A 12322-nucleotide genomic window follows, 5' to 3' on the forward strand; every position below is an offset into this window, starting at 1 on the left:
AACAGTCCAATATTCACATACAGTGCCTTCAGGAAGTATTCATAACCCTTGAATAAATATTATTTTTTAATTCACCCATCTACACACAATACCCCATAATGACAAAATGAAAACATGTTTTTAGACATTATTGCAAATGTACTGAAAATGAAACACAGAAATATCTCATTTACATAAGTATTCACACCCATGAGTCAATACTTTGTAGAAGCACCTTTGGCAGCAATTACACCTGTGCATCTTTCTGGGTAAGTCTCTAAGAGCTTTCCACACTGAGATTGTGAAACATTTTCCTATTATTATTTTCAAAATTCTTCAACCTCTGTCAAATTGGTTCATCATCATTGCTAGACAACCATTTTTAGGTCTTGCCATATATTTTCAAGTAGATTTCAACCTCTCCAAAGTGTACGAATGTGATACTTGCACTCTTTTTGCACAGTCATTGTTCACTATAAAACTACATTTTTACAACACCAACCTCTCTCAAACATTGTGGTGGTGTCGGGGGACATACAGGGGATATGGATGCCTACAGCGAGTAAGCAGGCAACGTCATATTTTTGATGGGCAAAGATATCATCACTCGGTGGACATTCGATGTTTCCATTAAGTCATACATCATCAGATAATATTGGCAATAGTCTATATTTGTTCCTACCAACCTAAGGATTCATTTGATACGCCCCATGTAGCTATAGCACAGACCAAATCGAAGATTACCCTGTAAGATGTTTGCTGTTTGGTGAAAACGTTGTATTAAATAAACATTTTGACTCTCGGGGCTGGTGATCAATAACGGTAGGTCACAGGCAGACAAATAAGATATCCTCATGATCTGTGGAGTCCCGGTTTTTGGTGTGTATCAACGTATTCCGTGTTTATTGTGTTTATTCTTCACAACGCTAACCGGAATAAAAGTAGCAGTCATCTCGAAATAAGGTTTAGAGCTCGGCCTGCCCTTATAAATTTGTGTGCCCATATATGGTAGTATACCAAGTTTTGAAGGCACCGATGAATAGTCAAGATACTCAGCTTTCCGCAGACACCCTGCTTTTGCAGATATGGGCTACCGTTCTCATACCAGACTGAATTGAATAAAATAAATGAAATACGGTCCCCAAATATGCAGACTTCACATTTTAATCTCCCAGTGTCTTTTGGAAAGCAGACTGAAACAGGTTTTCCTCTAGGTGTTTGCCTGTGCTTAGCTCCATTCCGTACATTTTTTATCCTGAAATACTCCCCAGTCCTTAACGATTACAAGCATAGCATAACATGATGCAGCCACCGATATGCTTGAAAAAATATAGAGGGTGGCACTCAGTAACGTGTTGTATTGGATTTGCCCCAAACATAACACTTTGTATTATGGACAAAAAGTGAATTACTTTGCCACATTTTTTGCAGTATTACTTCAGTGCCTTGTTATAAACAGGATGTTTTGAAATCTTTTTGTTCTGCACAGTGCATTTAGAAAGTATTCACAGCCCTTGAATTTTTCCACAATTTGTTGTGTTCCAGCCTGGATTAAATTGTGATGGGTTTTTTTGTTACTAGCCTACACACAATACCCAATAATGTCAAAGTGGAATTATGTAGTCATACATTTGATCCATGCTGTAAAACAACCAATTGTGGAAAAGGTCAAGGGGTGTGAATAATTTCTGAAGGCGCTGTACATACAACATCTACAGTATGTTACATGTGTTGAATCATTTGAGTTTTTTTGCCTTATAGTATTATAAGACATTTTCGTTTCAAATTGGATTGCTTGTCAACCATACAGCTGTCGGACCTTAATTAAGAGCCAGATTGCTACAGTTGGAAAATAATCCTGCAGCAACAGGAAATTGGAATTATAATATGGATTATAATTAATGTACATGTTTGTAGGGGTTGATACATTTTACATTAGGGCAAATCAAGTCTGAAATGTTAAAGTGGAAATTACCAACATTAGAAGCCTTTTTAAACCTTGAATAAACTACAAGTTTGCATTTCATGCTGTGCAGGAAAATTCTCATCAGTAAAATAGTGATCAAATTAAGATTCTATATCTGTATGAGGATGTGAATATAATATCTATAATATAATTGTATATATAATCAGCCTACAATTTCTTTATACGTTCTATGAAAATGTTGTATTTTATTCCACTGTGCAAAATAAGTTAGCAAGGGTTGCCTGTTCTGTGTTCCTTTGGGTTCCTGTGTTTGAAGAGAGTGGTTGGTTCAAATTTGGTAGTCGATTTTTGGTTGCTTGGGTTTTTAAAAAACAATGGTTTAGACTCTGTCTGTGAACATAAATGAACATAAATAATGATAATCAATGGGGAAAATAACGTAAATTACTTACTGAAGAATTGTTCTGTTATGATGACCAAGTCTCAGGGGTGTCATGGACATCCTACCTTGTAATGCTGTAGAATGATGTTATAAAACAAAGGAAAATCCTGCTGTGTCAAAAATAAATCAGTTTTCTGTATGACCTGACTCACAGGCTCTGACAGATGGGGTGACATTAGATACAATCAACATTCAGACGATGTTGTCTATAACCCTGGAGTGCTCCATTACATCTAACCTAGAGTCAGACAACAATCACTTAAGTTATGTCTTCATGCTGGCCAGAAGAGGTCAGTCTTCACCAGCACACATCTCTCACTGGCTAATGCATTACGAACATGTAATTGCCATTTGCCTCATCAAATGTTTAATTGCCTGGCCTAATGTGAAGTCGTTTTTTGTCTAGCTGCATAAAGACATTGTAAAACAACCCCTACATGCTTGCTTTTAATTGTCTCATCTTTTTTTATTTGTATTTGACCCCATACCTCACAGTTCACCAAGACGAAACAAGAGGTCCTTTTCGGAAAATGATAAGATCTTTGAGAATAACTTCCTGATAGAACCTCTGGCTATAGTGAGATGTTTACTTTTTATTTTAGCATAATGCATAACAAGAGTAGATGTATACATGTGGCAATGCCACAAATGGGAACATTTGGGGTCTTTCGGTGTGTAGTTACCAAAAAAAGTCTTAAAATGATCATGATTATTCTAAAACTATATTTGTCACATGCTTAAGTGCAGGTGATTTAGCCCAAAATATTTTGTTCAGTGTTGTTCTTTACTGTTTTCTCAATCGCGTACATTTCTTGGAACAACGTCATTGACAAAACACAACAATAACTCTGTGGCCTTTTGCAAAACAGTAAAGGCACATTCAAAATGTAGTTGTCTTCTCAATACATTAATAAATTCATCAAAACTATATTATACCGTCAAAATTGTAAATACATTCATAAAAAGAACACAACTGCCTTCAAAAAGACGAACACAACCATATTTATCTCTTGAGTCCAAGCACACAAAACAGAAAGTAAGTCTGTCTTTTAACAATTCCAATAAATCAATACATTTTCTTTGCAGTCACTAAATGATGATGATCAAAAGTGGTAGAACATCTATGTAAAGGTGCAGCATTATGTGCAAGAAATATCCCTCCTTTTATGCATATTTCTCCAAACAAATCAAATTGTATTCCTGATAAAAAGTCATATAAAAAATTAGCACATTGTATGCAGGATTTATTCAACAGCTTCATCACAATCAAATTCCATGTATGAAATACATTGTCTGATTTGCTCATAGTTTTGTTGACTTTCCATTGGCATACAGAAACACAATCCACAATAGAAATAAGGAAAGGTGAATACATTGAAGAAACACAACTGATATGAATGGAAAGTCACAATGATGGAGATTATGACACCTTTGCATGTTTGCAATATTGCAAAAATCCTAGAAATTAGACGGTCCCCATTGACTAGATCTTTCCCTATATTGTATGACACTGATGGGGTGATTTAGAACACAATTACACTTCAGATGAAAATAATTTGTTAATATTCTGTGAACAAAACACTTTTTGTGTTCACTGATGACATTTGTATTTAAAGTTTCGCAAAAGGGGTTCTGAGATACACAACTCGGGCAAGAAAATGATCCCAAGTTTGGTAAATGCATTTGGTCATTTCTGTTCTGCTGTTGATAAGTATCAACACAGATCCCAAAAATGCTTTCACGTGATTGAGAAAAACTGTAATCAGTGCCTGTCTGTTCAATCACTGACACACACACACGCACATGTGCACACACAGACTGGAGCTACAGGCAGAACCAGTTTCAGTAGAGCAGTTGTTTAGCTGGCTCACCCACTCAGACAGACTGTGTTTGCATAAAGCTCAAGTGACTAGTCAAAGAGAGGAGATTATGTTGTTCTTTGTCTTGCCAAACCAGAAATGTGCCTCAATTTGAGCTGTGTACCCCTTGTGTGTGTGTGTGTGTGTGTGTGTGTGTGTGTGTGTGTGTGTGTGTGTGTGTGTGTGTGTGTGTGTGTGTGTGTGTGTGTGTGTGTGTGTGTGTGTGTGTGTGTGTGTGTGTGTGTGTGTGTGTGTGTGTGTGTGTGTGTGTGTGTGTGTGTGTGTGTGTGTGTGTGTGTAAATGAGTGAGAAGTCTAAATACATGCACCATTTTTTTCATTCAATAACCACTATGATGACGGTATGAACTATAAAGAGTCTATTCATATACAGTTCCTGTTCCACTACTAGGATAACATCATCAGTTCATTAGCCTACTGCCCGTCACAGAATACCACAGTTGAATAGTTGAATTCATGGCCGAATATTGATGTACTTTCACACTGAGAAAAACACAAAACAAAATGAAACATTTAATATAAATGTGATATTTTGTTTCAGTGACGCAGACAAGAGAATGCAAGAATGTTTGCCCCGTCTGTGCGTGCGCTTGTAAGGGTTCAGAAGTCAATTTGACCCGTTGACAATGCGGTCATTGTGATAGCTCTGGTCCAGCACCCTTCAAAGAAAGACTGATTAACCAGTCCACGATACAGAGGTACAATACAGCCCTTCATGGGGAACAGCAGTGCAATGTAAGTCTCAACAAGCAGCCATTTATCAATGGTGGGCTTACATTAGCCCGGATAAGGTCTCCCTGCGAGAAGCCAGGATGCCCAAATGATGTTGAGTCTATTGTGTGTGGTTCATCATATTTAACTGGTAGGGCTTCAAGATTGTCTACAAGTTATTTCTTCAAATTATTTAGGGAAAGAATTATGTAGGGATTTCTAAATATATCTCAAAAATCAGAAATATGATACAAAAATTATCTTGATTTATCATACAGTACTAGCATGACCAATAGACCTAATATAGGCAAATGAAAAATTAGCTTTATTTACTACGAACGATTGGTCAATAATAATCCATTTGTGGCAAGTGCTACTTTGTAGACTTTATTTATGCAGACTGTTGTAGAGTAGCCTACAGAAGGCGCATCTGCCTCTGATAGGTTCAACGACCAGTCTGTGGTCCAATCAGTGACTAGCGATGATTTTACACATCAGAGGTTGAACGATTGTAAACTCGGTGTCAAACCGATGTACACTTGCCTTTAACCTATTCATACCGTGTACTTGTCAATACTCTTAGCGTTTTTCTGCCAATTAAAGGAACGTATTAACCAATTGAACTCTGCTGAGTAGCCTTCTGCCTCACATAAAAATTTCAAGAGGACTCTTCAGTCGACTTTAAATTGACTTACTTGAACTGTTCTTCTCTTTGGGATACTGTACATAGGAGGGGAAACATTCGAAGACTTTATTTGTAGATTTGGACTTTTATTCAAATGATTTCGTAGACTAACAATTCCTGAGCAGTCGGATAACAGAGTTTGGTCGATATTGTACATCTCTCCAAGCTCGTAATGTTTGACACATTTTCTCGACTGGCCGAATGAGGATGACAGGTCTCCGGCAGGTGTTCGCGCTGTGCGTCACGCTAACATGGCTCCAGTTTACCTGCGCTCAAACCCAAGAAGGTAGGTTCCGTGTCTGTATTACGCTCGGCATCAAATTGAGTAGGCTGCAATGTCTTTCAAATTATTTCCTAATCCCCCGATTTTATGAGCCATTATGTTTTCTATTTGACTTTAACCACAAAAATTGTATTTGGGCAAATAGTTTAATTTATGCCCAAAGAATGTTGCCTATTATTTTGTCAATAATCCCACTTTTAAGCCCAGGAAGTTTAACACCACTAAAAATATACATTGCTTACGAAATGTTGTTATAGGCAACAACAAAAAAAGAGTCAACAGTGTTTAGTGGCACTGGTGCCAATATGTCCTATATGTTTTTCTCACTGTGTTAATTCACAATCAAGCTACATGCTGTAGTGTTTTTATTTTATTTTAGCAGTGACAAATCCCACAGAGTTGTGTACATAAAAGAGTCAATGGTGCATCTCTTGTGCTCACCTAAATCAGTGCTGTCAATCTGACCGTAGGGACAAAACCAGTTTCATATGTGCAGAACCTGTTTGCTGTGCGTCAGCCGACTTTCAGAACAGAGTGTGCCTATGTGTTTGTGTCAATTGTCTCTGTGCTTCTTTTGTATGTTATCGCTCTCAATGCAAGCTGCTAACAAAAAACAGCTCCTCCCTAGAAATTGCCATTTTGTCTTTCTGTCTTTCTCACTTTGCACCTCTTTATGTTTTTTAACCCCAGTGTCCATATGATATGGTCAAGAGTTTAAAAAAATAGCTACTCATTAACAAGCTTCCTGGAAACTTGTCAAATCTGTGAGGTGTATTCAGGGTGAGTCAGGTATGATTGTATAGGTTCCATGTTAGAGTGAAGTGTTGTGATTTGAATCTGAACTTTGGCTCTGTACTGATGTCATCTGGCCTTAGGTAAATAAGGTGGTGCAGTGCAGGAGGAAAACTAAGTCAACAACAAGTCAGGAGGCAGTTGATAGTCAGACTGAGCCTCTGGCATCAGTGAAGGATAATAGGCAGAAGTAAATATACTCATACATGTCACGCAACTGAGGAAATATAATTAATGTAGATTTTGATCTGCCTCCAATCAGTACTTTATTTCCTCTGCTCGCACACTAGGCCTATACCTATTTCAATGTATTCTCTAGAGATCTATAACCCCTGGTACACAATTTGACAAATGTTGTAAATATATGGTAAACAGTGAATTCATTGAAGGTAAATGATGCACGGATCATATTTATTACAAGTTAATAAATGGTTTATTACACAATGGACCAGAGTTGCATGTGCCCCAATTATTATAAGCAGTTAAATGACTCACACTTTATTTATTGAGGGACAGCTGGTCCTAGATTGCAGCTATGGGGTGAAAACAGTTTTGCTCCTATCCTAAAATGGATCCAAATTTAATTTAATGAAATATAATTTCAATTTGATTGATTGATTGATTGATTGGTTGTTTGATTATTTGTCCTATACGTAACCACTACAAGGCAGTGGTTTGTTTTCTTAGCCGTTGAAGAGGTGGCACAGAGCTCTAGATTACGAGGCCCTATAAAAGCACTGTGTGCCATGAACTCATATCAGGGGTCAGAGATAACGATAACAGCCATGCCATAAAAACGTACCAATCACAGCCCTTTCTCAGGCATCTCTGAAGCTTAGATTGTCCTCAACCTCTTCAAGCTTGTTTTTCTTCACCCGGAATTGTGTGTATGTGTACAGTGTGTGCTTGTGCGTGCGTGTGTGTGTGTGTGCGCGCGTGTGTTTGTGGTGTGTGTTTTAAGATTTGACACTGGAGCATATTTATCCGCATCAAATCATTCTTGTTATGTGATACATGTTGTTTTCAAATGTTGATGATTGAGTGATTTCTGATGAAGATGAATTATGGCATACCATAATGATATTATGATGCATGCACACCTTTGCAAGATGTGGATTGTTTTTTGGTTAATAAAAACAAACCATTTACCAGATCATCAGGTTTCATACTACAGATGTTGGAGTCGTGTCTGTGAAATAGAGAGGTAGGAAAGCTGGGTTATTTTCATATATTGGTCTCCCAGACTAGTGCAGTGCATGGCCACTGTAGAGGAACAGCATAAACCAGTGAATGTTTGCTGAACAAAGTTAATTGCACTCAATCACTTTTTATGATTTCATTGGTTTCAATATGTATTAATAGCTTAGATTGTATGTATTTCTCTGTAATTGCACAATACTTATCCAAACGTTGTACCCATTACAGTTAATATTTAAAAAGTTTATTTCCAAAGATTTTAGATGAGGGTTTTTGTTGCAAAACGCTATACATTGAGTATACAAAATATTAAGAACACCTGCTCTTTCAATGGCATAGACTGATCAGGTGAATCCAGGTGAAAGTTAGGATCCCTTATTGATGTCACTTGTTAAATCAGTGTAGATGAAGGGGAGGAGACAGGTTAAAGAAGGATTTTGAATCCTTGAGACAATTGAGACATGGATTGTGTATGTATGCCATTCAGAGGGTGATTGGGCAAGACAAAAAATGTAAGTGCCTTTAAACAGGGTATGGTAGTAGGTGCCAGGCGCACCAGTTTGAATGTGTCAAGAACTGCAAAGTTGATAGGTTTTTCACGCTCAACAGTTTCCCATGTGTATCAAGAATGGTCCATCATTCAAAGGGCATCTATCCAACTTGGCACAACTGTGGGAACCATTGGAGTCAACAGGGGCCAGCATCCCTGTGGAATGCTTTCAACACTTTGTAGAGTTCATGCCCCAACAAATTGAAGATGTTGTGAGGGCAAAAAGGGGGGTGCAACTCAATATTAGGAAGGTGTTCCTAATGTTTGGTGTACTCAGTGTACATCCATTATTAAGCTGGAATGATATGTTTCTTATCCTGTATATTTAACATAGAAATTCAACCCATCATGAATCTAATGTCTAATGGTATAGTGTTTGGTTAGACTTAGGTCCTGTCCCTATGGCACCTTATTCCCTATATAGTGCACTACTTTTGACCAGAGCCCAGAGCCCAGATCTCATATTACTGTGTTGATGTTTTATATATATTTTTTTATTTATTGATATCAAATGTATCATTTGTTCAGTTCTTTATTACAAATGTAATTATTTGTCACATATGACTGTGTAAATTCTTGAATGCTACTTTTTCTTCTGAGAGTGAGGCGAATATATCTTGTTTTGCAGCCAAATGTGGTTGTTTGTATGTCTGAAATGAAACCATCCAGTGAAAGATTTCAAATAAATACATGTCTGTTACTGAACAACCCCATGCCACAATTAGATGTGGAAAAAACACACCAATCTCTTTGGTAAATTCTTTAAACCAAAAACGCTCTTTTACCAACATTTCTGAAAATGGATATATCTCGTTTTGGAATGGAACTCTTTATTTATTATTTTCATTTATCACAGAAAAAGTATTCCTAAGCTAAGCATTATTACAATATCAATGGACCTGAAGGATTATACCCTGTGGGAAGTGAACAATAGCAATATAAAATGTGCCTTATAAAATAAATGTGACATAGTATGTGTTTATATGCTTTGATGTGTGTGTTGATCCTTCTGCTCTGTGTGTTTGTGTGTGTGAGTCAGTGTGTGTGTGTGTGTGTGTGTGTCAGTGTGTGTGTGCTGAACATACATCTCAGTGAGGCGTGTATGTGAGAATTGACCTCTAAGGTATGCAGTAATCTGTTGGCATCCTGAGCCAAGTTTCTGTTTACCTCATCCACCGTTTCTATCGCTTTATAGAAATAGTTTATCTCCTCCTACCTCCATTCTTTCTTTTCTTTCCCTCCCTTTTCTTTCCTGTGGAAACAGCTGAATGAAAATGACAACTAAACCTGATCCAGGACTGAGAAATGTTTTCTAGTGTGTTAGGTTACTGTCTATGGCAGTAATGTTTTTTAGTGTGTTAGGTTGGTCTAAGGAAATGGACAATGACACCACTATCTAGCCTTGACTGCATACGCAACAGAGGAAAATAGTCAGGAGAAAATGGAAAAGAGGTATAGAGTCTAGGAAAATATCTTCATTATGAGAGAGAGAGAGAGAGAGAGAGAGAGAGAGAGAGAGAGAGAGAGAGAGAGAGAGAGAGAGAGAGAGAGAGAGAGAGAGAGAGAGAGAGAGAGAGAGAGAGAGAGAGAGAGAGAGAGAGAGAGGAGCTTCTATACCAGAACCCTGGGGCCCTGGGCATGCTCCTAAATGTCGACTGCATGGACCTTCCAAAAATCATTGAACGGTCATGATGTTTTGACTACAGTCGACTGCAATTTTCTGCAGCTGCTCTTCATCCTGCAGTCATCACCTGCATTGTGGGAGACTATATTGTCAACCAAGAGTGTTTTTTTTACCCATACAAACGTGACTAAAGACATGACTTAAACAGGAAGCAATTGGCCACGATTTCTGTGTACAGTAGATATACAGTGCATTTGGAAAGTACTCAGACCCCTTGACTTTTTTTTCCTCTCCACATTCATAGAATACAGCGGGTGTAACGATACAGTGAAATGCTTACTTCCAGCTCTTCCTCAACAGTGCAGAATAAATGTGAAATAGCAAAACTATCATTATAAATGGAGCGGTTTTAGCCCTAAATGCTGATTGGCTGAAAGCCATGGTATAGGAGACCGTATATCATGGGTATGACAAAACATGTATTTTTACTGCTCTAATTACATTGGTAACCAGTATATAATAGTTGTGCTACTGTATATTGTATATTTAAGCAATAAGGCCCGCGGGGGTGTGGTATATGGCCAATATACCAAGGATAAGGGCTGTCGAAAAGGTTGCTGAATCGAATTCCCGAGCTGGTAAAAATATGGTAAAAATATGTCGTTCTGCCCCTGAGCAAGGCAGTTAACCCACTGTTCCCCGGGCACCGAAGACGTGGATGTCGATTAAAGCAGCCCCCCGCACCTCTCTAATTCAGAGGGGTTGGGTTAAATGCGGAAGACACATTTCAGGTGAAGGCATTCAGTTGTATAACTGACTAGGATTCCCCCTTTCCCCTTTCTTAGTCACGACGCGATGCAGAATTCCTGGATACAGACCATAACAGTGGTATATTGGCCATATATCACAAACCTGCGGGCCTTATTTGTTAAATATACAATATACAGTAGCAAAACTATCAATATACAAAGTAGATTAATAAAAGTAATACAAATAGTAAGAAAATAACAAGAGTACAATAGTCGATTAAAAAAAGACAAGGCAATACAATATATAATATAGAAGACAAAAAGTTACCATTCTATACAAACAATGTAAAACAGTGTACAGGAACACTATGGAGTTAGATAACGTGGCTGAACAGCATCTGATGACCTTCTTTGTGTACAATTATTGTGCTTGCATACACATTAGTGTTTGTCTGGTGATTGTACACGTTTGTGATTTTATTTGCCTGGGTGTACATGTGCAGGTGCACAGGACTATTTCTCAACAGGTAATTGAACTGGCTGAGTGTCAACAGCTTTAAGCCATCCACTGATAGCAGTGACCCAGCTCAGGCTTCTCCCAGTGCTTAATCTAGGTGGGGCAGTGATAAGATGGTTCGCAGTGGGCAATGTACACAGAAGAACATAATTACAATCTAATGATAATTACAATTCCAAGGCCCAAACGTGTCTACACTGCACAAAGTCCATGGCCCAATTTGAGCTGAACAGAACTCCTACAGTACACATGCTTAAATGACACTCTCTTGTGTTGTAACTTGTACACCTATCATCTAGCTGGTGATTCGTTATATAAAAAAGTCTGTTCCTGCCATTGTGAGATTGCATGTGTGTATTAAACGTGTAATAAACAAGGAACAGACTTTTTTATATAACGAATCACCAGCTAGATGATAGGTGTACAAGTCACAACACAAGAGAGTGTCATTTAAGTGCTGGGCAAGAGCAAAATGTGCAACCTTGTGGGTGTCTAGGACCAAGATAGAAGAGCACTGGTCTAATGTAACATGCTGCTAGGTACACTTAGAAAAAAAGTTGCTATCTGGATCCTAAAACAGTTCTTCGGTTGTCCCCATAGGAGAACCCTTTGAAGAACCATTTTTGATTCAAGGTAGAACCCTATTGGGTTCCATGTCAAACTATTTCCACAGAGGGTTCTAAACTCAGCAAAAAAAGAAATGTCCTCTCACTGTCATCTGTGTTTATTTTCAGCAAACTTAACATGTGTAAATATTTGTATGAACATAACAAAATTCAACAATTGAGACATAAACTGAACAAGTTCCACGGACATGTGACTAACATAAATTGAATAATGTGTCCCTGAACAAAGGGAGGGGGGTCAAAATCAAAAGTAACAGTCAGTATCTGGTGTGGGACCATGACGGACTCTACACCTCCAAATCGGTCCCGCTCCAGAGGAGTACAGGCCTCGACGACAATCCTGAATCCGACCATCACCCCT

At 38.1% G+C, this 12322-nt stretch overlaps 1 protein-coding gene across 2 annotated transcripts in view; it reads left to right on the plus strand.

The window, feature by feature from the left end:
* The first annotated feature begins 5453 nt into the window (after positions 1-5453).
* The window catches only part of LOC112217489 (receptor tyrosine-protein kinase erbB-3), a 34341-nt gene continuing 27472 nt past the window's right edge, over positions 5454-12322 (plus strand). Inside the window, exon 1 of one of the 2 annotated variants that reach the window (XM_024377815.2) lies at positions 5454-5909. In XM_024377815.2, coding sequence (XP_024233583.1) covers positions 5825-5909 — 85 coding nt within the window. In that variant the 5' untranslated portion in view covers positions 5454-5824. The remainder of the gene's footprint in view (positions 5910-12322) is intronic. The other variant, XM_024377807.2, reaches the window with a different exon arrangement.

This window comes from Oncorhynchus tshawytscha, linkage group LG02 (genome assembly GCF_018296145.1).
Source record: "Oncorhynchus tshawytscha isolate Ot180627B linkage group LG02, Otsh_v2.0, whole genome shotgun sequence".
In the NCBI taxonomy this organism is placed as follows: domain Eukaryota; kingdom Metazoa; phylum Chordata; class Actinopteri; order Salmoniformes; family Salmonidae; genus Oncorhynchus; species Oncorhynchus tshawytscha.